At 35.8% G+C, this 27,500-nt stretch overlaps 3 protein-coding genes across 7 annotated transcripts in view; all 3 read left to right on the top strand.

Annotated features, from left to right (window-relative positions):
• Positions 1–2,522, top strand: part of larp4aa (La ribonucleoprotein 4Aa) — a 39,543-nt gene extending 37,021 nt beyond the window's left edge. For both annotated transcript variants that reach the window (NM_001423566.1, XM_009296950.4), the window contains one exon: positions 1–2,522. This exon is cut by the window's left edge and continues 556 nt beyond it. The gene's annotated coding sequence lies outside the window, so the exon portion shown is untranslated.
• A 2,844-nt stretch (positions 2,523–5,366) lies between these two features.
• Positions 5,367–13,830, top strand: asb8 (ankyrin repeat and SOCS box containing 8). Of its 3 annotated transcripts, none has more exons than XM_005162227.6 (4): positions 5,367–5,460; positions 9,572–9,756; positions 9,837–9,941; positions 11,997–13,830. In XM_005162227.6, the coding sequence occupies exons 2-4, from the start codon at positions 9,628–9,630 to the stop codon at positions 12,630–12,632; spliced, it is 870 nt and encodes a 289-aa protein (XP_005162284.1). In that variant the 5' UTR covers positions 5,367–5,460; positions 9,572–9,627; the 3' UTR covers positions 12,633–13,830.
• Positions 13,831–15,516: 1,686 nt separating this feature from the next.
• The window catches only part of atf7a (activating transcription factor 7a), a 51,600-nt gene continuing 39,616 nt past the window's right edge, over positions 15,517–27,500 (top strand). Inside the window, exon 1 of one of the 2 annotated variants that reach the window (XM_073938619.1) lies at positions 15,517–15,569. The gene's annotated coding sequence lies outside the window, so the exon portion shown is untranslated. 2 annotated transcript variants of the gene reach the window in all.

Raw genomic sequence — 27,500 nt, 5'->3', positions numbered from 1 at the left:
CAGAGGAAAAGTCTCATGAAGTGACAATGCACAGACTGGGGTTTCCAGGCAAACGGGCATCAGAAATTGGAAGCATTTGTTGCTTGCTGAAGGACACCATCAAATAGGAAAAATAAGAAAAAAACAAAACATTTCATGCTTCTAACCTGACAATGTCCCTTCAGAATGTAAATCCATGTGAGTTTTATTTTTGTTTGGTTTTTGAGTACGGCCTCTCTTAGCTCTATTAGGGAGAGGTGGAGAAAGCGGGCGGTCTGATGGCCCTGATGGTGGTCTGCAAAGAGCATATGCACTAAGAAAAGGAACATGCATAAACGATGTCATGTACCTATACAAAGATATCACTTTGACATGCAATGATTCATCTTTTTTTCTTTTCTTTGCTTTTGGTTTGCTTCATTTGCAGTCACGGCACACTGGGCGCTCGACTCCCGGAGTGGTTTGACCATGTAAATGAACCTTTTGTGTGGAAGGATGTGGTTTGCTGTAGAGTTGACTCCTCGGGGAGCTAGTTCCCGTGTAGAATACGCGACGCGTGCTTGAGAGTGGAATATTTCGCTAAGTATCTTTAGGGCTGATTTTGGTCTGGAGTTTTGCATTAGTTTGTGTGACATACTGTAGCTCGTGATTAATCTGTAACGGGCGCTCGGATTTACTTACGATCAATTTTGGAGCCTTGTTAATGATTCAAATATATAGCCTACTGTCATGAAGTCAAAGCCTGCCAATTATGATGCTGTTATGTCACTGATTTGCTGATGGGTGATTTCTCTTTTCTTTTCTTCTTTCTTTTTTTAATTTTTATGTGTGATTTTTGTCATTGTTTTTGTAGTTAGTTTGAGTAACCAACAGCCTGTGAATGATAACTGTAACAGTCAGGTACATAGGCACTCATCAACTTTTGTGTCATCTCAGATTTGTCCACTATTTTTTTCTCATTTGTTTGTTTATTATGTGCATTCTCCTTCCTGGGCTGATTCTGAGCATGCTCAAATATCCTGATAATCAGTCAGACTCTTGACTGTGTTTACAACAAGATGGTGGAGGTTTGGGCAAACGCAAGGCAAGAATCACGATCGCTTAATAGATCGGTTCTTATTTCTTCTTTTAATAATCAGTACGTTCAGAGTCGGATGGAGCTGTTGGTCATGATGCTATATAGGTCAAGCAGATCTACGGTTTAGTTTCTATCCATCACTGTTAAAATGAGACATGCTTACCACTGTTATATCAAATCAATCGTTTTCCAATTAATCCTCATCACTTTTTGGATTTCACTGGAAGAAATCATAAATTTTCCAGTCATTCGGAAGCTAATTTGTGCAAATGTAATGCCCAGAGTGGGTTTTCTGACTCAGGGTGACATATTTCATCTCATTCCAGTCACTTCAATCGGTTTCTGATCTCAAATTTTACATTGACTTCCAATTTGGCAAAGCTTAAATGTTGTCTTCACCAAACTCTGATCATTTCATACTGTTTTATAGATGAAAGAGATCGAATTCAAAGGAGAATTGAATGTTATATGTTTGGTATCCCCTGAATGTGTCCTCCATTAATTGTAATACAACCCCCCCTAATTTAAAATTGGACATTTTTTCCGTGTGAGCGTTTTGACTGTTGGATGATAAATGGCAATATCTGTGCTAAATCCTCTCGTGATGATCGCAGCAAGGTTTTTTAGAGCTTTGCCATGGTAATGTGAGTGTCGTCATTGCTACGCCAATGCCAGCGTGTGTGTTTTTTTTTTAAATAGGATGGCAAGTGTGTGGGTAATTAGAAATTGGCAGTTGCGTTGGTAGATGGTACCTGATGGTGACTAAAGTGGGGAATACGAATAGCAGGGATACGTTCACTACAAAAAGAAAAGAAGAAAAAATACTGCTGTGGTGAATTGGTGCTGTTATTTAAACGTTTAATCAAGAGGATTCAGTATTGCTGTTCAATTCATTGTAAAGTATTGCTTTTTAAAAATCAATTTTTTAATTTATTTTAATTTTGCTGCATATATTAATGCACCCCCCCACCCCACGTCTCTTGTAAGTTTGTTATCATGACTATGTACAAAAGGACATTGGGAGAGAATCACAGATTTAACATATTTGTATATTTTTTTGAGATTTCAGCAGAGAAAATACTTGATGCATTTACTAGAGGCTTAGTAATGCGGTAAATAACAAATCACTGGGGCTTTTTTTTTTCTTCTTGTTTTCATTAATGAATATGAGCAGCTAGTGGTTTAGGATAATGAAATGCACTAACTTGTTAAAAAAAAATCTTATTATGTAATGTGAAATTATACTAGGAGCATAAGGTAATGATATTGATGTTGACAGGCTTGCAAAAATATTCAGAAAATAGCAAATTTCTCTTTAATGTTTGGGTTATTACTGTTAATTGATTTAGGGGTTGGTGTGGCAAAGGGAAGAATTATATAATAATGGATTGAAGTGAGACACTAAATTCTAGCTGTCTGCATAAAATGTCACAAAAAGAAAATAAATTATTTTGTTTTGGCCTTACTCTTGACTCGTTCATTTGATTCATTGGTGTTGAACTATTTTGTGTTGCACTTTAGAGGTTTATGTTTGATATGAAAACAACTATAAAACCTTGATCATTTGTTTTAAGCCCTAAGGCTATTAGTTGGTTATAATAAACATCTAAATATTCAAAAGAAATTTAATTTGGTCACTACTTTTTTTCTTGATTGTGAACTACCATTCAGATGTTAGATGTTTGGGAAGATACCTTGCCTATATAATGTGTATTGACTCAAATAGTTATATATATTTGATATTTGTTTGATATTTTCTTCTAAAATTTAGCATTTTTCTCCAATTTTTGTGTGTAGGCTCAGAAATCTTTTACTTTTTATAGTAACAAATAAGTTTTTTTTTTTTTTGCCTTTAAAGTGAAATACTTGTACAAACATGGCAGGCTGATAGAAATGCTAATTTAAGAGAAAATTTCAGATAGCAGTTAGAGGTTTTTGCATCTGAACTCTATATTTGTTAATATAAAATGTTTTCTTTTCATATATTTTAAAAATGAAATGTATTTATGTGATAACAGATTATTCAGCAGTCATCACTCCAGTCTTTGGTCACATTTATCAAATTTTGCTATCATTTTTTTTTTTTTAAATCAAATTCAGGCTTGTAACTAGGGTGGTTGAAGTCGTTTGGAAGACCCACTCCTTGCTGACAAAGGTCCAGAATTTGTCCTGTACTCATTTGTGCTATTTTAACTGCTATGCCATCATAAATAGTGAAAAAAAGGCATGGGAAAAAGTCATTAAGACCCAACAGAATCCTCTGTTGGCTGTTGCTTTGGTGTGACTTCAGCTAATCAGTTTTGACTGATACAAACAAATATTATTCACAAGTCCAACATCCAGCTGTGCAAGAAAACACACAATCTGACTTAAGAGAAATGGAGGAAAGATTTTACAAGTAACTTTTATTCTAACTCTTGAAGCTTATTCTCGAAAAGGAGTGAAGCGTCAAAAGCGGCCCATAGTAAAATGAATTTGAATACTAGGCTATTGTTGTTATTCACAAATTTTCAAATGTACTTTGTACAAGAAAGGATAGAAAAACCCACATTATTATTATTAGTATTATTATGTTTACATTTTTTCTTATTCAAAGGGCCAAATTCTGACTGAGGACAGTTAAATGTGCTGGCCAGTTTATTTGTCTAATAAATGACAATATGCTACAGTTTGTTTTAATTAAAAACTTTAACAGATTACTATTTTTATGATACATGATGTAATAAATTTGCATTTGAAAAACAAGTACTTAATTCATATTTCTTTATTCTAAATCTTTAGGGAATATTTTTGGTACATTAAAAAGTGCAGTTTTGTCGATCCAACAAGCTAAACTAACTAAAATGGTGCTTAATGTCACTAAAGTGCAGTATTTAAATTCCACAGTTAAATAGAAAATGAGGTGATTAACTGCAAAGAGTTTCACATTTTCAGAAGAAAACCTTTACACCAGGCTGGCTACAGGCCTGAAATGATATAATGTATGCATTGTAAAATGTATAATGGAAGCTATGATCTATTTGATGTATACTTTTTGTGACAATGCTAATATCTTACTGTGGACACACACACACAGGTGTGTATATGTGGTTTACGAGGACTCTCCATAAACCTAATGTATTTTATACTGTAAAAACAACTTACTACCTACATACCTACTGTGGCAAATTTTCAATGTCAAAAGACTTCATTAAGTATGGTTTCTTTAGTGTTTGTCCTCTTCATAAATCACCTTAATAGAGTACAAGGTCATACCCTTGTCATACAATTTTGTGTCCTTGAAAACCACTTAAACAAGCATACAATCACATACATACATCCACACACACACACATATATATATATATATATATATATATATATATATATGTATGTATGTATGTATATATATATATATATATGTGTGTGTGTATATATATATGTATATGTATGTGTGTATATATATATATGTATATGTATGTGTGTATATATATATATATATATATATATATATATATATATATATATATATATATATATATATATATATATGTGTGTGTGTGTGTGTGTGTGTGTGTGTGTGTGTGTATGGCGACCAGGGGCGCAGTAGGTAGTGCTGTCGCCTCGCAGCAAGAAGGTCGCTGGTTCGAGCCTCAGCTGGGTCATTTGACGTTTCTGTGTGGAGTTTGCATGTTCTCCCTGCGTTCGCGTGGGTTTCCTTCAGGTGCTCCGGTTTCCCCCACGGTCCAAAGACATGCGGTACAGGTGAATTGGGTAGGCTAAATTGTCCGTAGTGTGTGAATGTGAATAAGTGTCTATAGATGTATATATGAATATATACATATAAATGTGACAGGACATTTATTTATAGAATTTAATTATAATTTCATGTTTTCAACCAATTGATGTGAACGATAACAACTTGCTATTTTTGAAGTTATTGCAATGAGTTATTTTTTCCCAAATAACAGTTTTTAGCATAACAAAGCTATTAAAGCTGTAGGTTCAATTGGCCTGAGGACAAGGACAATGACAGGATTTGTAAATTTGTGAAGTGTTTTCAATAAAGAAAAACAATCTGAGAACCAAATGAATGACATATTCCTTTACAGAACAACTCGCAGAAATCAACCATCTGTCCATTTTCGAATTATTTTGGGATTAAACCTTTTTTTATTTGTTGCATTTATTTGTATTTCAAAAACAAATAACGTACGTTTCTAGAAAAAAAGTCCCATAATCTTCACACTCCCATTAACCTGCACTAAACTTGAAAAAAAACTAAGGATTTATGACATTGCTATATTTACTGCTTCTTTCTATTCTCAGCGGTGGTCTACTGTAACTGAATGACATGAAGTGGCATCGACTGAGGGACCTTCAGCCCGGGGCCCATCGCGTCTATATTTGGCACGAACAGGACGGTATGTGAAGAATGGCCTCTCACACATTAAGACGCGCGTAGCTCATTTTAGCATTATTACCAGCCGCATTTCCACATTACAAATGTATCGTGCCAAAAAATACAGACGGAGAAATGGCGTTTTCAAATTGTTTGTCACTTCCTCTCGTGACGTCACTGTGTTTGTGTTGAGCAGCCACACAGGCAGATTAGCCACAAACCTGCAGCTGTTTTCACTTCGTGCAGGTACCGCTTTAACACTTGACTGTCTTTGATTATATCATTTACTTTGTGCTTTTGCTTTTTTTATGGTGCAGTAACGTTTAGGAAGTTTTGAAGGTAAGAAAATGTGTTATTTTCATGTCCCGGGTGTCGAAACTAGCTCTGAAAACGGCTAGTTCCCTCATGTTGGGCACATACCGAAAGCAGTAATAAACATAAATACAAGGCTGTCTTGCTAAAAACATGAATTTCAGATGCAGTCAGACATATTTGTTTTCTGGCGTTGTGAAGCTGTCATGTTTAGATTCGATTTAGTTCGTCTTCGCTAGCTGGTCTGTCAGGCGACCTTTGCTGACAGCAAGACAAGACGAACAACAAGCAGACCGAGCTTCATATATTTCTGGAATCAAAATTACTGCATGCTTTGATGGACGTTTATAAGACAAAGACGGGTCTGTCAGGCACCTACTACACGAGAATAACATTTGTTCTGGCATAAACACATTTCAATTGTTTCCATCGCTCAAGCTTGATTTGACCGTCTATATGGAAGAGCGAAAATTGCCAAAAAGAAAACTGATTAACACGGACAATAATAATAATGTACGAATAAATAGATATTGGAAATTGGAATATAAGAAATTAGTGATTATGTATTTCACTTATAAACAAATGCAAGCAAAAATGTAAACATTTAACCTAAACGTAAATATTTATGTCTAGGATATGATGTACTTAATTTTACCAATATTTTGCAGCCACTTTTGTCAAAGTGCTTTTTTAAAGATGTGTGAATAGTTTGTGTATCATTTAATATTTGCTTTATTTGTATTTCTAAATAGTTTAAAAGATAATTAGCATAAATGCATATTAATATGTATAATAGCTTAAAAGAAAATTGTAATCATTTCATCATTCAGTTTATCAGTTTACTATGCACTTATTTTCATGTTGTAATGAATATCTATTTAATTTAACATTCATTTAACAATAATTTCATATGTAATGAATCGATTTGAATTTGATAGGTTTAATATTATATAATAAAATATTATGATATAATAATAATAATAGACATAGGCAGCAGCTTTAGGTACTATGTACGGAAATGCTATATTGCAGCATCGTTTGTAGAGGTAGATACTGCATTTATCAAGTACCACTAGGAGGAAATGCTTTTTGATCTAAGTGGAAATTTACACCAAGTGAAAATATACGTTTTTACATCCATCATGCTATTAACATTAATTGCAAATAGCAATATATTCCATTTACACCATATTTAATGTACAATAAACAGTGTATTTAGATGTTATTCATAGTGGAAATAGTGGCATTTATATACAGAATATGGATTTTATTGACACCTTTTGAATCTTTTATTCGTTTTTATTTAAAATATATGCATTTGTGATCTGCTATGTGATGAGGAGAAAAAAAATGTATATTGTTCTTCATACCACACTCTACATGCACACACCCCTGAGTGAACAAAAAGCTGTAATATATTGCTATTGCTTTTAAAGAACATCATTCTAATCTTAAAGGGCTGGTGAAGAGTGTATTTTTAAGGCTTGGTTATGTTTATAAGATGCAAAGCAATGTGTGCTCTTGCTTCATATGTTGAAAATCACATTATTTGTTCGTATATCTTACTTTGATTATATACAGCTACTCAGCTAACATAAAAATGACTGTCATATTTCCTAGTTCAGGGGTTTCCAAACTCGGTCCTGGAGGGCCGGTGTCCTGCAGATTTTAGCTCCAACTTGCCTCAACACACCTGCACATGTTTCTAGAAAGCCTAGTAAGAGGTTGATTAGCTAGCCCAGACGTGTCTGATTGGGTTTGGAACTAAACTTTGCAGGACACCGGCCCTCCAGGACTGAGTTTGGACATGGCTGTCCTAGTTTCTCTGACAGGCCCGCCCTCAAAAAGCTCTGATTGGTCAGCTAACATGATGTGCTGTAATTTGCGGGTCAGCTCCACGTCACCAGGAAAAAAGTTATGCCCCTACAAGCACGCACTTTTGTGCTGTGTAAACACTGTCAGTCAGAGAAGCTGTTAGCCATATCAGGTTGTGCCCGAATCGGAAAGAAAACCACACAAAGGGATAAAATAATTTGAAAAAAAATCTGACAAGTGTCTTTCACATATGTTCAAATTAAGCATGTGTAAGTTATATGAAATGTTCACATATCTTTTGCGAGTTTGTTATTTGAGATGTAGAACGCAGGAAAAGCGGCCGTATAGAGAGATACTGCAGCGCTGGTGAAGATTGTGTGTGTTTACAGGGGTTTGAGGGATGAATATGAATTTATAGCTAAATTGTTAACGGTGTTAAACAGCATTTCCTGTTGTTTAAGTCCTCGCTACAACATACTGTTAACGCTAGACCCTGTGCATGTAATCAATCAATTTTAACAACAGGTTGTGGCTCACAAACCACAGCTTCAACTATCATGGTTGGAGCTGCTCCTTCTTTGAGGAGTTTTTAGCAAAATCCAGCACTGAACTGGGAGATATTCTGAAAGCTATCCTTTGTCAAATGCTAGCAATATATTTTTTATAATTCTCTGGAACATTATTAAAATTAAACTGTAAGCACTTTTGTATTTGTGTCATGTCCTTTGGAAGCTCAGATACAGAAACAGAAGAAGCTCTGTGGAAAAGGCAGCGATTGGACGGCATTTTAGCTTTCTCTGCTACATAACAGTGCCTCTGGCCATGCCCCTTTACTGCACAGGGTGTATGCATGTGGTGAATGCGCGTAACCTGGGGTCTGTTCTTCGTATGTGGATTACTCAGTTAGCTGGATTTGGTTATTGATAATTTAACATGATCCAGGATCGTTTCGTTCTTCAAAACTGATTCGAGAGTTGTTGTCATAGCAACAGTTCTAGTAGCTCAAACCTGCTTGAGAGCAGGCTCATTTCATATAAACATGATTAAGATGAACATGATTATGACAAAGACTGCCACCTGGTGGTTCAAAGAGAACAATTATTGATATGAACTTTTAAGATCGCTTTAGTACAATTTGTGTGTAATAGACATGCACAATATGCGACAAAAAAAAAAAAGCAATAATACATTGCAGTTATAAACCTGTTTTCACAGCTAAAATGACGGTGATTTGATGCTTCACAAAAATTGCAAACACTACAATATCAAAATGCTTTTGTAAACATCCAGGTTTTCTTTACACCGATTATGAAACCGGCTACTATAATACCACTATGGCTATTATAATAATAATAATAAAAAAACGCTCTAACTGTAAAACTAAATAAATTGCTAAATACTCTTGACACATGAAAGTGTAAAGCCTGCAGCCCACAACAAAGGTGCAAAGTTATTGCGTATCATATTTAACAAACCGTTTACAACAAACTTTATGTAATTTTGCTCACTTGGATAAATGAATATTAATCAGATGATGTTATTATGCTGCTGTGCCGTCAGCCAATCTTTGCATTGCTGATCATGATTTTGAGGATCGATAGATCTGTCCTTCACAACACGCACAGCGATCTCAGATCAGTTCATTCAGACATTTTAATCTGAATCGCAAACTTGTTTGAAGAACCAAACTAACCAGAGATCAGTTATCAAGATTAAAAGATCCAGGATCTTTCAAATTATCCTAGCTCATTTAAGTGAGGTACGAAGAACGGACCCCTGAAGCGTTTATGATCTCACTAGCCCGGACGTGTTTTTTGTAGTCCCCTAATTTCATTCGCTCAAGGCTTTGCTAAGCTAACTCTGTAAAAGCCAATGTCTCCCTTTGAGCCTATTACATTCAGAGATGTTGTTTATGTTCACACAGCTACATTACACATCAACTAAAGATTAAAATATGATATAGTCGTGGACCACCCCTTTAACAGTTTTTCTTGCTTTTTTCACAGCCATCTGATCTCTGCGTGGCATCACCCGGTCTGGGTGAAATGTCCTTTAGTTCCACATGAGCTCTACTATGTGGTACATCATGCAGAGTATTCAGAGCAAATACTCCTTGTCCGAGCGGCTCATTCGAACCATAGCAGCCATTCGCTCCTTCCCTCATGATAATGTAGAAGACCTTATACGCCGGGTGAGTTGTGTTACCAGAGCTGTGCAAAGTGCTTCATTTAGTACAGTCAATAAAAATTTGTATTTTTTTTTTTTTTACAGGGGGCAGATGTGAACCGGATGCATGGAACACTGAAGCCGCTGCACTGCGCTTGTATGGTGGCCGATGCCGATTGTGTGGAGCTTCTGCTGGAGAAAGGTGCTGAGGTAAAGCCAGCGGGACTACAATCTTTCTTTGAGAGCTTGAAGCTGCAGTCAGTTCTCTAAACTCAGTGTTTTGACAGTTCGAAATTGAAGCGTGCAATTTTGGTGTCGCTGGCAGCAGTGAAATTACACACTTTGCTGTTAAGTTATTAATGGTTCAGTGACAAGTAAGTGATTACTTGATCAAGAAATCTAGTTTAACATAAATGTGCCCAGTTCTTAGAAATGAGTTATTTGTCAAGTTATTTCTGTAGAACGTTTACAATGTATATTGTGCTTTACATAGATGAAGAAAAAAAAGAAGAATACAGCATGACAATATTTTTGCATATCAGACAGGAAGCAGAGCAGAGAATGCTGCTGCTGTTCTAGTAAAATGAAAACTGATTTAGTTCGATTTAATAATGTCACCTGAAGAGCACCTCCACCCCGAACAAAGAAAGCCAGAGGAACATACATTTACATTTATGTTGATTTTATATATTACATTTCTTTTTGTAGATTTCTTTTTTTAATTAATAAAAATTAAAAAAATAATAATATTATTATATTTGTATAAAAAAAAAAATATATATATATATATATATTTATTTATTTATTTATTTTTTATTTATTTATTTTTTTTACAATTGCTAATATAATATAGACATTTTTCATTACATTTTGAATACATGTGTATATGGAAATTTAAAATCCCTCCTTTGTATTTTTCATAGTTTTTTTCTGAAATATTTTTTCTTCTGGAAAATGTTTTATTTATTGTATATCGACTGAAAAGAAAGCAGTTTTAAGATTTTAAGGTCAATATTATTATTTTTTTCCCCCAGTTGGCTACAAAACAAACCACTTTTCTTTAATGAGCTTACTGATTAACCTTAACTTGCCTAGTTAAGCCTTTACATTTCATTGAATACTAGTATCTTGCAAAATAACTAGTAAAATACTGTGCACTGCTATTATGGGAAAGACGAAAGTTCTTAGAAAATAGTTACTAAAACTACTGCTTAACAATGTGTTTAAAAACCCTCTTTACTAAACAGCCATCAGAAAAGATTTTTGAAAGAACTAATATCGCACAGGAGTGAAACTATACATATTGGTATCTTTAGTTTCTACAAAGTTACTAAATATATTTCTAAAGATGTTTGTTTATGAAAATCACTATATGTTGTTGTCACCCCATGAATTGTTTTAGCAGGTAACAATTCTAAAAAAGAAAAAAAAATGTTGCTCGTTAAAAATTTTATATTATAATATATATATCTTTTTTTTAATTAAAAATAAAAATATTATATTATTGGTTATATAAATTTGTATGAATTCAGTATTGTAATATTTAAACTGAAATTGAAAATTGATGATTTTTTTTTTCAAGTATTGAATAACTAAATTTACAGTTAGAAAATATTAGTAATATATTTAGCCAGAACTGCTTTTATGAGCTTCCTTACCAAAAAATCAGTTTAAATTGTCACAACATCAGCAACATGTGTACTTTGGTTAGTGAAAAGCTTAGGAGCTCCAGACAGTGCAAAATACAACAACATACTCCAAAACAAAATACAAAACAATATACCATTCACTAGACAATCAAAATGTGAAAAACAATAAGGACGATAAACGAAAGACACTACACACACATAGGCACAGATAGACAAGTACACAGTCGAAAAGGTGTATACTTGACTCTTGGTGGAAAGTTTTTGTAGACAAAATTGTTTTAAAACTTGCGTTGTTAGAATGTGACATTTAGAAGACTACTAGACAAGGACTTTATACTGAGACTTTAAAAGTTTCTTTAGGGAAAAATGTCAATTACTGATCATATATAAAAGTGAATTTCATACTTAAAGTTTTTAAATGTAAAATATTACATGTTTTTGATCACATCACTCATTGACTTCTGAATTTTTTGTTGTTATTATTATGTAATAATATTTTTTATCCAAATTGATCTTGCCATGAAATATCTATAAGTTGCTGATGTGGCAATAAATAAAACAACCAATTGATCTTTTGTGATCAATTTTTCAACAACTCCCTTTCTCCGCCATGCAGGTAAACGCCTTGGACGGCTACAACCGCACCGCCCTTCATTACGCAGCAGAGAAAGACGAGGGTTGTGTGGAGCTGCTTCTGGAGTACGGTGCCCACCCAAATGCGCTGGACGGCAACAAGGACACCCCTCTGCACTGGGCCGCCTTCAAAGATAACCCAGAGTGTGTACGGGCCCTTTTAGAAAGCGGCGCCTGCCCGAACGTCCGCGATTACAACAACGACACACCTCTCAGCTGGGCAGCGATGAAGGGAAACCTAGAGAGCGTTCGTGTGCTCCTGGAATACGGCGCTCTGGTTCACGTCACCAACTTAAAGGGCCAGACGCCCATCTCGCGGCTGGTGGCTCTGCTGGCTCGCGGTTTGGGCACGGAACAGGAGGAGGAGTGTCTGGATCTGTTGTGCCGTGCTGCTGGGAGGTTCGAGATCCGCAGAGCCGATGGCTCATTACCTCGTGAGCTCAGTAAAGATCCTCAATTACTGGCCCGACTCACTAGCCTGGTAGCCCAGCCACCTTCATTGCGAGCCTTGGCCCGTTGTGCTGTCCGCAGCAGCTTAGGAGTGCAGTATCTCCCGTCTGCTGTCAAACAGCTTCCCTTACCAGAGTCTGTTAAAGAATATGTGCTCCTGAGAGACTGAGACGTGAATTAGGCATAGATGTTTTCCATGTATGTGAACATGTGATTGTAAACCGGACTCTGAGCTGAAATCTGGTTGTCTATATAGGAGACAGTGGGTAAACATGTCAGGAAGTGGCCCGTTTTTTTATTATTTGCTATAATAATGTCATCAAACTAATTCAGAATTGGGTTTGTGTGGAGAAATGTCGGTGTGTTCGGCGAGAGGATTAATAATCAGCTTAATACAGCAGGTGATGATCATATATGAAACACTCTAATCGCAAAAAGATGGAAATCATTAACACTTTAATAGCACTTAAGTTATAATCGTCATGTATTAAATTTGTGTTTCATACTACTTTGTTTAATTTTTATTTATGCCGGAGGATTTGGTGGTTTTACACTTGATAACCGAAGCCTTTAGATTAAGTTTTAAACTCAAATAAATATCTACTTTTTTTTGTTTGTGTTAAGTCATTTTATAAGTTAAACTTTTTAAGTTAAAACTGAGCAACATCATTTTACATTTATTTACTTTTTAAGCAGATTTCAAAACAACATATTATTTTTTGGCCATCAATCACAATCATTATTATAAATATTGCTCATGTAAACAACTTTACTACCTGATTTAGAGTGTTGGATTGCATTACTTTTGTTTTGTTTGGTGCTGATGACTTGCAGATGAGCTCTGCTTTTACGTTTGAGGTGAAAACATAAATCGTCTGTGTCAATATTGGGATTGTTCATTTTATTTACTATGTCATGTTAGCATGATCATTCCAGATATTGGCAGACCGTATATAGGATGTCTTAAATTAATACAGGTCAACTTGTGTCACATCCTGTGAACCCCAAGAGATTTTTCGCAGCTGTTCTTTCTGTTTTCTTTTCTCTGTTGTTCTATTGCTAAGACGTATGTAGTGCTTACATCTAGTTTCATGCATGCAGACTAACCAGTAAAAGCCTCCATGCATTGTTCAAGTGTTTTACTGCAGTTATTTCCTTAAAAAAATAGAAGTGAATGTTTAAGTGCACATGTAATTGCTTCACCACTAACATAAAAACTTTATACGAGCTTTGTGTTTATAATTGTAACCAGTAGAGGGCACCAGAATACAACTTGATTGAAATCAGTCAGATAAAGCTAAAGAAATATGCCTTGTTTGTAAAATTAAAACAATAAAACAACATTCTAATTTTACATGAAAGAAAAAGACTGTCTTTCAGGAAATATGTCAGCTTAATCTGTTTTAATTACCTTTATTTACTAAAGTGTTGTTTAGCTTTATTTACTTAGACGTATTATTAACAGTGAAAAGATTTTCTGCATAGTACTATCACTTTAAAGCATGTTTTTTGGTTTCCCAATAGGCAATATAATAATGAGGAAAGCATATTTTTATTGTGAATTAACATTTCAGTTAGGACTGTTTGCATTTTCCATCATGCTTTATTTAAACTTCTGTCCAAGCACAGGATGTCCTCCTCAAAAGAATGTAAATCAGTCAGGAAGGAAACTACAGTAGGACTGAATAAAGGCCCTCTGCAGGCTGGTCTTCCTCTCCTTCAAAGCCTTAAACCTTTAGTTTAGTTTAGATTACCTTTAGTTTTATTGATAACAAAATGGCTATTTTAAACTCAATAGTAGAGGATTAGATAAGAGAGTCTGCAGTTCAGAGATGGCAACAAAATAATGTTCATGACAGTTTTAGGGTTTGAATAATAATACTAGTATCCATAATAATAATCATATAAATATGTAATACAACAAATGTGGATGCTATGGAGATACTTTCACTTTTTGTTACTAAAACTGGGAATATAATATAATAGTGATAATAAATAAAAACAGAACACAATGAAATGAGGATTCTAAACATATATTTCAAATTTTACAAAACTACATTAAATATATTAAATTAGTTTGTTTAATTAAGTTTTACCATTTTAAATGCATTTAAATTAAGTTAGAGCTTAATATAAAATTATTTTTATAATATTAATATATTAATCCCCGTGTTGGCGTGGGTTTCCTCTGGTTTCCCCCACAGTCCAAAGACATGCGCTACAGGTGAACTGAACAAACTAAATAGGCCATAGTGTATGAGTGTGTATGGATGTTTTACCAGTACTGGGTTGTGGCTGGAAGGGCATTTGCTATGTAAAGTTAGCATATGCTGGATAAGTTGGTGGTTCATTCCGCTGTGGCAACCCCTGATTAAGGGACCAAGCCAAAGGGAAATTCATGAATGAATAATAGTGATAATAATCATAATAAATAAATAAAAACAGAGCACAGTGTAATGAGAATACTAGATATATATTTTACTTTTAGTTACAAACTAACTACATGAACTAATTATATTGAACTATTTTAAGTTGAATTAATTTTTACAATTTTAAATACATTTTAAATTCTGTTAGAGCGCGTTATGTTTATAATATATTATTTTATATTATTTATTCATGTTTTAATTCCATATCAGCAGCATTGGCTATATTCAAGGAAAAACCTATACCAAATATACAGTATTATTATTTTATAATATAGCTATTTTATCATCTCTGATTGAAACCCCCCGAGAAGTGTAATAATTGGCTTAAAAGATTTTCTGAAAAGACTGGAAGGAACAAAAATAAGTTTGCATTTAGCTCTCGAAATACAGATAGTATTAAGCCATTTTATATTACTGAACAGATTCACATTAACGTTTAAATGACTTAACAAAACTTTAACCACATTACAGTCAATAAATGAGTTTCTGTAATGTGTCAATTATACCGTACCTCACAGCATCGCCATCGACCACCACGTTGGCAGGATCAAAAACACCTCAGGTGAGTGTTGGGAGGCTGTGTTCTGACAGCAAAATCTCGCGATATTTGAAGGGGAGGGGCGTGTCAGATTCCAAGAGAGGAGAGAGAGAAGAGAGAGGGATAGAGGGGCGCTGTGGTAAGTTTGTAAACATTCTTCATCTGTCAAAAATGTGGTTTCTGTGATTGTGTAGACTTAAAAACAGAGTCTAAGTGTTGTAAATATGCGTTTAAAAAGTTCGTCTGTGGCCGCGAGTAACTTTTAAGAGGCGCTCGTGAGGCTGTCAGATTGGCAGTGGGCTACAGACGGAGTCGCGTTCACTGCAGCTCGCTCAGAGCTCTTGACAAGCGAGAGCAGAAAATCTCAGGGATAGAAAAGTACCTCTGGCCATCATTTATCACCTTATTTTTTGTCAACACTGTATTCAATTATGCTACCGAGTGTTCATATAGTGTAAGTATTTACGTTTTCTTGTATACATAAAGAGGCAAATTGGACACGATTACTTAGTTTGCTTCAAAGTCCCTTTTTTGCATACTTTTGTTTTCTAGCGGGGGGAGTACGAGCGGCCTGTACACCGAAAGTCCGTGAATTCCATCTTTTGAGTGGGATTTCCGTCCGCCAATGAGACATGACTAACAGTATTGATTGACGTGTGTTGTGGCCAAACAGCAATTGGGGATCTTTGATAGACGCGCGAGTGACCAATCGTAGTAAGTGTAGGGCGGGCACGTACGGGAAAAGGCTGGCTTTAAAGTTGGCATGTTCGCAAGACATCAGGTTAGCATGGGTTTGCTAAATAGTTAGCGACGTTTATTTTCGGCTCGGCCACTAGAAACTAGCGTTATTTTTTAGTGTAATCTATAAATTCAACATACAAAGTACAAATTGCACATTAAAGTGTCACTTAACTTTATTTAAATAAATTGGGCAGCCGTGTCTTTTGTTTTTATTAGTAAACATGCTATCTAAAAAGTTGTGTTAGTTATAGAAAACCACCATGATTGGCAGAATAACGAATTTATAAATATAGTTTTTTTTAAATATATATTTTTAACATAAATTTATTTATTTATTTATTTATTTATTGCTGAATGTCTTACTAATTGCCTTCCTGTAATTACTGCTTTATTCCACCTCATGCAAATGTCAACTGTAAATCTCAACATTTGCTTGCAATGTAAACAAACAATACATGTTTATTGCATGTTTGTTTGCTAATATACAAATATGTTATATAAAACAAGCACCTGCTGTTAATCAGATTGTTATCGTAAGTGTTGGCCAAGAGTATTGTGATAGAACAAAGACAAAGTGAACATTTCACATAATTATACGTAATACTTCTAGTGTGAAAATAAGGCTCTGCAAAACAGCTGATAGTAGTCAACTATATTTCATCTGAGCGTGTGAATGGTCCATCTTAGTGCTGTAAACACCATCTGTATGTCTGTGGAACTGTAATTGTAGATATGGGTCAACTTCACTTGGCACTCATTGAATTCCAATAATGTTACTGTTTGTAATGACTGCACGTCCTCATATAATACATCATCGTCTCAGTTGACATATTTTCATGTGCGCTAGTGAGCATTTTTGCAGCTGTTACTGTAATTGCCTCACAGCGACTTGATTAATGCAAGTTCAGAGCCTTGCTTGTGTTTTTTTTTACCCCGGCTGTAGAGCAGAAAAGCTGTTGCAGAAGTTAAAAACTCCACAGGAAAATGGATTTTAAGAGTAACTGATAAACCTTTAAAAACAGTTATGTTAGGAGCTCAGAGGTTATCCGATTATATATGCTTTTATTGAATTTGATTGTTTTTACCAATTCAGTTTAATTTGTTCATATGTGTTTTTGATGTGCCGTTGCATTGTTATTGTCACACATGGCAAAAGCTAATATAATTAATATTGTCATCATTTAAAACGCAGTAAATGGTTGAACATTTTAAGGTTTTTATGGACTTCTAGTTTTAAAAACTGCTGTTATCACATTTAAAAAATGTTTCGAGCCAAATCTTAAAACTATCCTGTGGTGTCAAGCATAGTTCAATAAATTACAGCTCTTGTAAATTAAATAGAAAAGTCATAAAATCATTAATAAATACCTCAGGTCTATTTTACACCTGGAAATTTTAGTAAATAACAATACTTTTTTTTTTTTTTAATCTGTGCATATATATATAAACAGGATCTTGATACATTTTGTCCTACATATGCTTATTTTAAATTGTCAAGACCGCATTCAAAATCATGTGATTCAAGCTCATGACGTGCACCTGTTAAGGCTGATTTATACTTCTGCATCAAGCACATGCGTATACTCAGGCGCTACCTTTGTGTGGTTGCATACCCCTCGCCGTGGCTAATGCCGGCGTTGACGTGCACTACTCAAAAAATGTAACTACACGTTACAACAATGCACATGGCAGGCTCTGTGATTGGTCAGCTCGGTAGCAGTGACTAGTGTGGAGCGGGAGCAGTTGAAGTGGTGTTTGAAAGTGGGTGTTTAAAAGTGTTAAGTCCCGTGAAGGAGCTCCAGATGAAAACTTTTGTTTTATGTTTGCCTTATGATTAATGTTGTTGCACATACAGTACGCCGGTCCCTCCTCAGAATGAGTAAGTTTTAGCTGTTTGTACAGTAAGGGAGCATTCAGAAAAAACAAAACATCAACGAAGAAACTCAACAAAGGAACTTAAAACCTCACTGCCAGCTAGCGTTTCAGAGGTATAAATGTACTACGTGCAACGCAGGTCTCGTGGGTCACGCCAATCACTCAACGCAGAAGTATAAACCAGTCTTTACACCCAATTCACACGAGGCATCTGCGTTAACGCTTGATGCAGGGTGTGTCTAAAGTTGTAGTTGGCGTGATAGTCATAGCAGCATTAGCCAATGAAATTAGATCACAACTGGCTGCTGTCTGAGCTGGGGTATTTGCTTAAAGCGATCTAATTGGCTGATGCTTCCTTTGGTGTTTGAAAAGTTGATAAATTCCTAACTTATGCTGCGAGCAACGCCGATCCACAATTCAGTTCGGCAACGCTTGACGTCACCCCATTCAAAATGAATGGGAAGCGTTAATGCTGATACCCATGTGAATCAACCGTTAAGTTTTTGTCTCTGAATTTTTCACAAATTTTACATTTTTGTTATTACTGTAAAGTTTTTATGTTTTATTGACACCCTTGTTTATTGAAAATATCCGACAAGTCACATGAAAAGAATCTTAATCTTATATAAAACTAATAGCACTATACGAAGATGAGTGTCCAACAATGAAGACAAATACCCCTCCCACTATTTGTATATTATGGATGGTGTTGTCACGATACTGTTCGTTACCAATTGATACCGAAATTTAAAAAATGTCCATTTCCCGCTAACATTTGAGCGCTGTTGAGCATGTTTTTAAACACCCCTGATTTGCAATCTTGTTCACAAGCTCAACAGAAGTTCAGTGAACTGATGACCTTCACAGATCACCTTCACCGAACTTACAGTCGTTTCTGTTGAGAACGTGAACACAATGGCAAATCAGCGGTGTTTAAAAGCATACTCAACAGCGCTCAGAACAGCAGAAATGTGCAACAATGAGAATTTAAAAGTGTGCTGATATTGATTCATCGAATTTTCAGCCACCAACAATTTATCAGCCAAATTTTTTATGCCATTTAATGGACCCTCTAATTTTTGTGGCTTCAGTGATTGTTGAGTTACTCTTTTAAATCTGGAAGCATTAACAATTTATTTCAAAATATATATAGTGTTATTCTTCAATATGGAAAGTAATTATCGAGATTACATTTTTGCCATATCGCCCAGCCCTAATTTAGTATAACTATTTATTCTTCAAAAAAGGTATTTTACAGCAAAAAAAAATAGCCTATTTTACTGCCTATTTGTCAATAGGTAATCTTGAAGTATGCATATATAAACTGGTTAAGCTCAGGGCTCTAATAGTGCAGCGCTTCACAATGTGTTAAGTGAAGACGTTACACAGGAAGAAACATCATTTGCCAGTCATCATATGATGAAATCAACTCTGTTTCTTACTGTTCGCTAACATCCCGTATGATGGAAAAGTCAGAACTGTGAATGAAGGACTGTGTTATGATTATGTAAGTTGTCTTGGCAACAGTTGTATACAGGATAATATAACTGGCAGCATGTAATGATAGCTGTTCGCATGCAACAATAGAGTAATAGAGCAGACCAAATAAAACTGTTTCGAATATCCAGCAGACCAAATAACAGGCTGTTCAAATAAAGCAGACAATAAGGGTAAACTGCCAGCCGTACTTGAGTTGATTCTGGGCATCTGTGCTCTTCTGAAGTTATGTAATATTTGGTCTGCTTTAGAAGGTGTGCCGGGCTCTTGAAGAACTGTGAGACTGCTCTCAAAGATTGAGGCCGGTGATGCTCTATTATAGAAATAAAGGACGGACAGTGTGGTTGGCTGGGAAATGTTTTCGTCCGATTTTGGCAAGCACATAGGACTTGATGGATAGCTCTGATTTTAGGCTCATTAAAATATGATATTCGCATGCCATCACATTGCTGTAATGTTTAGAGGTCCAGTAGAATAGGCCGACATTGATCTGGTATGCCCATTATAATGTAATTAACAGCTCTTCCAGAACATTTCCATGTCTTGATATTTTTTCCAGTCTTCTAGTACATTCTTGGTGTTTATTTGCTCTCAAATTGTTCCTTTTTCCCCCCCTTGGTTGTAACATAGAAGCCAGCTTTTAAGTCATACTCTGTAGTTTAGATTAGGTTAGATTAGGTTACTTTATTTATACCAGAAGGAAGATTTGATTCGCAGTCAAGAGTCCTCATTTCATAACAGTGCCACACAAAAACTCACATAGTGATACCCCCCCCCCCCCCCATAAATACGTTTGTAAAGTAATCTATAAAATGTAAAATATAGAAGTAACAGAAACACCTTTTATCTATGCCATACTTATATGTCTAATGGTTGCTGATTTGAATTTATTTTATATTGTTTAGTTACCATAGCTTGATACTAAAAACCTGTAACCAGAAAGAAGGAGCTGGATCTCTGAGTGTTGTCAATTTTATGGAGGTTTATGGATTTTATGGGGTTTAATGGAAGAAGTCAAATATGCCAATGCAATACATAATTATCAATATATGTTTTCCCACACTGTTTTAAATTATAGAAACACATAATTAAATTTTTTTAAGTTTGTTGTTGCTATAATTGTTAAATATTTTTGACAGCTGCCTCTTATGTAAAAGCTACTAATACTATTAGTATATAGCTATTATACTACTATTTTGAAGAATTATTGTAAATGAAATATATTTTAATACATTATGTTAGGGATGCTCTGATCAATCGTCCGGAGATCAGTATCATAAGATAATCACATTTAATGACTCGATCGGTACTCGCCAATCTGGCCGATCACATGAACCGATCGCAAATGTTCGTTTACAAGCAGAGGAAAATTCATTTTAACTTCTTATGCATCAAATATGCACATGTTGCATTTTTCTTGCATAATTTGCAGTATTTCCAAATTCTATTGTTAGTCATTTTTCTTACCAAATGTTCTATCTGTCTTATCTATTATTTTCTGTAAAGCTATTTCTGACCATCACGTCCACACTAAATGGTTATAAGAGACGTGCTTGAGGGATTATATGCAGCATTCTTCATTTAAGGAGAGATTTCCACTCAAGTATCACACTGAGAGGGAAAATGTGCTTTTTGCAATGTTAAAGTTAAATAAAGCTTGAAGCATCAGAATTGGTACTCTATCTGGAGATCATCATGAATCGGTACTTGGTATCGGTTGCAAAAATCCTGATCGGAGCATCCCTATATTATGCAGTTTATTCCTTTGATGGGAAAAAGCAGTCTTCAGAAATCATTCTGACAAGTTCCATTTATTTAATATTATCAGTGTGGAAAAGCATTTGTCCATATTATATGTTTGTCAATATATTTCTCAAGTTTGTTTTTGATGAATAGAACATGCAAAGCAACTGCATTTATTTCAAATGTATAAATGTTTGCTGTGTGAAAGTATGAATGTCTTTAAAGGTTAAGCACAGACATTTTTTTTTTTGAGTGATTCATTCATTCATTTTCTTTTCGGCTTAGTCCCATCAGGGGTTGCCACAGCGGAATGAACCGTCAATTTATACAACTTATGTTTTATGCACCGGATGCCCTTGCTGCCGCAACCCAACACTGGGAAACACCTACACACACTCTTAAACACACTCACATACACTACAGCGTATTTAATTAACCTATGGCACATGTCTTTGGATTGTGGGGGAAACCGGAGCACCCGGAGGAAACCCACACGAACACGGGCAGAACATGCAAGTTCAACACAGAAACACCAACTGACCCAGCCGGGGCTCGACCAAGCAACCTTCTTGCTGTGAGCCGATTGTGCTACCCTATGTTGCCCCTTTTTGAGTGATATAAACCTAAAATGATTCTTAAGTTATTATTAAAGCATTCATTTCAAATGTGTTTTTGCCAAAGAGTTTTGAGATCATTTTGAACATCATTGTTTTGCACAATATTATACTCCACTGATATTTAATATTTTCTACATGCAGTAATGAATACACAGTTTTGCCAATTGTTGACTGGCAGCACGTCCAGCATTGTTAAATAGCAGTATAAAGTGACTTAACGAGAATTAGCGGTTTTACAGAGAGCGACTTTGGGTCCACATTGTCCCTAGCAGTAAAACAGGCCTTTGGGGTTGCATTGGGCTACATTGTGTATTTCCTCACCATGGATTTAGCTGGCACACTGCAGTCATGCAGCCGTGGATCTAAAGTTTCATTTGTTCCATTTTCCAAAGCTCGGGTTCACTAAGGTTACATAAATCGGCCATAAAACGTAGCCGCTCCCTAGATCTCTTGTCCCCAGTTCTATCTGTGGCACCCTTGGCCTTTACCTGCGAGTTATCGAACACCCGCCGAAACCACTCGTTCCATTCTCTGCTCTCTGTGCCCCCCCTTCTGTCGCTCCCTTTTTGTGGGGTCTCCCTTACTCTCTGGCAGCTCACGCTCCAGATTCCTCATTCTTGGCTCCGGCTGGAGCTATTAATACAGTTTGTTTTGTCAGTTTCCTAGCAGACAGCATCAAACAGTGCACGCCTGAGGCAGATTATAGCCGAACCTTGCTACACCGTCCACCTGCTGAGTAGGAGAAATCCAAGTTAACAGCAGGAAGATGCTTGTCCCACCAGTGTCTGACCACCATGACCCAGTTCACCGCAAAATTGAGCTGTGATTAAAAAAGGCATTTCACAATATTCTCACAGCTATTGAGGAAAACTTGAAAAGTGAATTTTGAAATTATGGTGACACATGCATGTTCTCTGTGTTTGCGTGGGTTTGCTCCGAGTGCTCCGGTTTACCCAACAGCTATAAGTGAATTGAGTAAACTAAATTGGCCGTAGTGTTTGTGTGTGAATGTGAGAGTCTATCTCTGTTTTCCAGTACTGGGTTGTGGCTGGAAGGGCATCTGCTGTAACATATCGTCACTTTTAGAATTATATGGTTCTATCTAACATTTTTGTCAAAAGTAAGTTATTGACATATTCCTATTAAATGACATCTTATTTACATTATGATTTGTTTTATAAGTTGTTCACATTTTAAGACTTTTTATTTGAATAACAAATGTTACACATCAATTGTTTGCTATGGAATGCAAAAACGTTGAAGCTCAATATCTCAAAATCATTCAGAACTCGGATAGAACCTTATTATTCCAAGGTGACGATATGCTGGAATAGTTGGTGTATTATTCTGCTGTAGCAACCCCTGATGAATAAGGGACTAAGCCGAAAGAAACTTAATGAATGAATGAATTTTTTTTATTAAAAATGTTAAATTTATGATATTAATGAAGGGAAAATTGGAATATTATTTAACAAAAATATATATTTGTAATGATTATTACAATTTTTTGTTATGTATTGTGTGATGTAAACGATATAGAACTAATAAAGTTACTTCCTATCATTAATTCATTTTCTTTTTGGCTTAGTCCCTTTTTTAATTGGGGTCGCCACAGTGCAATGAACTGCCAATTTATCCAGCATATGTTTTACGCAGCGGATGCCCTTCCAGCTGTAGCCCATCACTGCGAAACATGTTACTTCTTATATGATCGTAAATTATTTTGCATAAAAGCATCCTCATAATGATTGGATGCAAATAGAAATGTCCATGCAAATATAATGGAAATGCACTGGTTGAAGGCAGGGAACCCTGAATGCATTGTGTTTTTAAAAACTCAACTGAGGCATTGCACAGCTAGTTCTGCCAGCTGTCTTCCTGTTTAAATGCTTGGTGATGGACAACCCCCAGCTGTTCGGTTCGTCTTATCAAAGATGGCGAATGTTGTCAGACAGTGGCCTAGCAACTAGCACCATACAGGAATACATTGAGCTGCGGTTCTCTTGTAAGAAACTCTGGTTTGAGTCTGGTTTCTTCAGTTCCTATTTCTCATCGTCATTTCTTTTTCTCTGAACTAAAAATGATAAAAGAGGGAAAGTGTAGAATATAGAATATATCTTTGGACTTTAAAATGTAATGTTTAATTCAATGTTACAAACCTTTCCAATCATTAGTGGGTGTTTTCAACAACAAAGCATGTTTTAATGTTTTGGCAACATAGTATCACCTCAATTTTGGCATAACTGTTTTGACGTAGTTGTCATATTCATAAACCTTGTTGGGTGTAACGCATTACAAGTGAGTGAGTAACGTGAGTTATGTAATAATATAACTTTTTAAAGTAACGAGTAAAGTAACGCATTACTTTTCTGAATTAAGTAGTAATATTTGAGTTACTTTTTAAAGAAATGTAATGCAACCCGGCCCTGGAAAAGCGAATGAAAACTAATGAATGAATAAATGAATGAATGAATGAATGAATGAATGAATAATGTGTATATACAGCATGTGTAGCTCTATGGTCAGGAAGTTCTCCACATCCCCTGTGCAAGTTCTAAAAGATATCGAGCCTCAGTCAGGTCAGAAAAACTTAAAAGTAATGCAATGCATTACCTACCATAAAAAGTAACTAAGCAACGCAACTCGTTACTTTTTAAGTTAGTAACTCAATATTGTAATGCACTACTTTCTAAAATAACTTTCACCAACACTGTTTATAAACTACCTTTGGGATCGGGCGCAATATATGATGATTTTAATTTGTAGTTGAGCAGGCAGCCAGTGCAAAAGCTGCCAGGATGTAAGGCAATGTACATCATATTGAGTAATTATCATTATCACAATGAAAGTGTACCTAATATCCTTATCACAGAGAAGTGCAATAAATGAAATTAATTTTATGTGCCAAGCCTTTGTGTGCTGCCTGCATTGGTTGTTTGTCCAAATCTGACCAATCAGTTATGACCTTTGTCCCCACCTCTCAAGTAGGTGTTGTTAGATGAACCTAGAGCTGAAGAGACATATTAATGCCGAGAGAAAAATGAAAAGAAAATGACAACTGTTAATAAGAATCTGAATTTTTCAGTTATTTGTGGTGTTTAAAATCAAAATGTTCATTAAATTTAATAAGCTAAAGGGGACGCAGTGGCGCAGTAGGTAGTGCTTTCACATCACAGCAAGAAGGTCGCTGGTTCGAACCTTGGCTCGGCTCAGTTGGCGTTTTTGTGTGGAGTTTGCATGTTCTCCCTGCGTTCGCGTGGGTTTTCTCTGGGTGCTCTGGTTTCCCCCTCAGTCCAAAGACATATGGTACAGGTGAATTGGGTTGGCTAAATTGTCCGTAGTGGATGATTCTGTGTATGAATGAGTGTGTGTATGTTTCCCAGAGATGGGTTGCAGCTGGAAGGGCAACCGCGGCATAAAAACGTGCTGGATAAGTTGGTGGGTCATTCCGCTGTGGTGACCCCAGATTTATAAAGGGACTAAGCCGACAAGAAAATGAATGAATGAATGAATGATAATTAGCTCAGACTTATTACTTGCTTATTTTTATATATAAATTATACTTGTATTTTATACTTGTAAAATACTTCTATTTTTTAAATAGCTAAAAAAATTGCATTTTATAAGTTTGATATATCATAAGAAATATAACAGCAACAACAATATTGCATAATTTCCCCATATCGTGCAGCCATACATGGTATTCATTATTAACTACAAATTAATTACTACTTCCACCTCTTGTGGTGACATCATGCACATCATTAAAAACATCAAACAGTGACTGGTCAATGTGTAGTCTCATATGTTTCTCGTCTTTGAAATAACAAGACATAACCAAACATGCCCTGACATGGTGACTATCACAACAGGCGCAAATACTGTGTAGTCTGAACCCAGCATGAGAGATTTTCATTTGATTGATAAAGGTTTATAGCGAGAATTCATCAGAAAACCTACTTGAACAGACTTCATTCTCAAATGCTTTCCAAGCTTTAATATTGCAAACCTAATCTTAATCATAACAGGAAGTGGTCCTCGATTACTCCAGAATGTCTTTGTGAATAATCCGTCAAGGCGGTATTTTTGTTTGGAATGGTCAGTTGTTGCAGGTGGGCTGATCTCAGTTTGATTTATCACTTAATGGTAAACTCCAGATGAATACGCGCTCTCTCACTGTTCTAGTCTTATTGAGACGCGGACACTTCACTGAGGCTATAACGAATGGGTGGTTCTCATTTATATACGGCCTCTCCGTGTGTGTTTCTCTGACCAAACTGTCTGTGTGTATTGCAAGCAGACTGAAAGCTCTGGCACCAAGCTGTTGGCTCTCTTGTGGAGTGTGTGAGGTCTGCAAGGAATCAAGCTGCTTAGCTTGTACGCTACTTTGATGTCGGCCGTAATGGGAAGGGCCTTTCGGGGGCAAACAAGATGCAGTTATTTTCTTTATGGAAAACAGAACTAGGGGCTTGGCAGCCACTGCCAAATTCAGCTTACAACTGCATGTCTCTATGCACGAGACACTTATACACAATTTAAAAAAGGATTAATAGACATTAGTTTTAATTCTATTCTGTGCATTCATCTGTTATTCATACTTTTGTCTTATATAGAAGGTATTTTAGTGTAAGGCCTGTTAACCTGCTATTAACATGGGTTTTAGTTATATGCATATCACTTGATCACTGGTGTTCTGTTTTTGTCAAGACTTATATTCCCTTATATTTCAATACGTTCTACATGACTAACAGGAATGCTTGGTATGATGAATGAGTGTTATTGAATAAATCCATTTACTCCATTTTACACAGCAGATTAACGAGTAGTGAATGAAAAGGATATGGATATACAGCTACAGTTTGGGTTGTAATACATAAGTTTTTGTATAACACAGCAAAACAAATTTTGATGTCCTTCCTTACAACATCTCACAACTGACACAAGCTTAAAACATTTCTGACTCATTTCTGTTTACAGCTGTATTTAGATTCATCCTAATAATAATAATTCCTTACATTTATATACCACTTTTCGGGACACTCAAAGTGCTTTATACATGACGCGATGGCAGCCATATTGCGCCAGACCGCACACCACACACCAGCTGATTGGTGCAGACAAAGTGATGAAGCCAATTATGATATGGGGATGGTAAGGAGGCTATGATGGACTGAGGCCAGTGAGCAAATTAGTCCAGGATGCCAGAGTTAAACCCCTACTCTTTTTCGAAGGACATGTTGAGTTTTTAACGACCGCATAGTGTCAGGACCTCCGTTTAATGTCTCATCTGAAAGACAGCGCTCACTGAGCAGTATAGAGTCCCCTTTGCTATACTGGGGCGTTAGGATGCACGCAGATCGAAGGGTGAACGCCCTGAACACCACTTCCGGCACCTAGCTTACTCATGTGGTTTCCCATCCAGGTACTGACCGAGTGCAGCTCTGCTCAGCTTCAGTAGGCGACCATGTTAGAGCTAGCTCTTCTCTATACGTGTACATTTTTTTTTTACTTTATTTTAGTTTTATTTTATTTGTGTAATCAATGTGGTATTTATAATAAAATTTAGCACTGCACAATATATCGTTTTAGCAATGTGA

The sequence above is a fragment of the Danio rerio genome, chromosome 23 (assembly GCF_049306965.1).
Source record: "Danio rerio strain Tuebingen ecotype United States chromosome 23, GRCz12tu, whole genome shotgun sequence".
Taxonomy (NCBI): domain Eukaryota; kingdom Metazoa; phylum Chordata; class Actinopteri; order Cypriniformes; family Danionidae; genus Danio; species Danio rerio.
The sequence above is the reverse complement of the archived record's forward strand: the minus strand, read 5'-3'. Positions and strand labels throughout refer to the sequence as shown.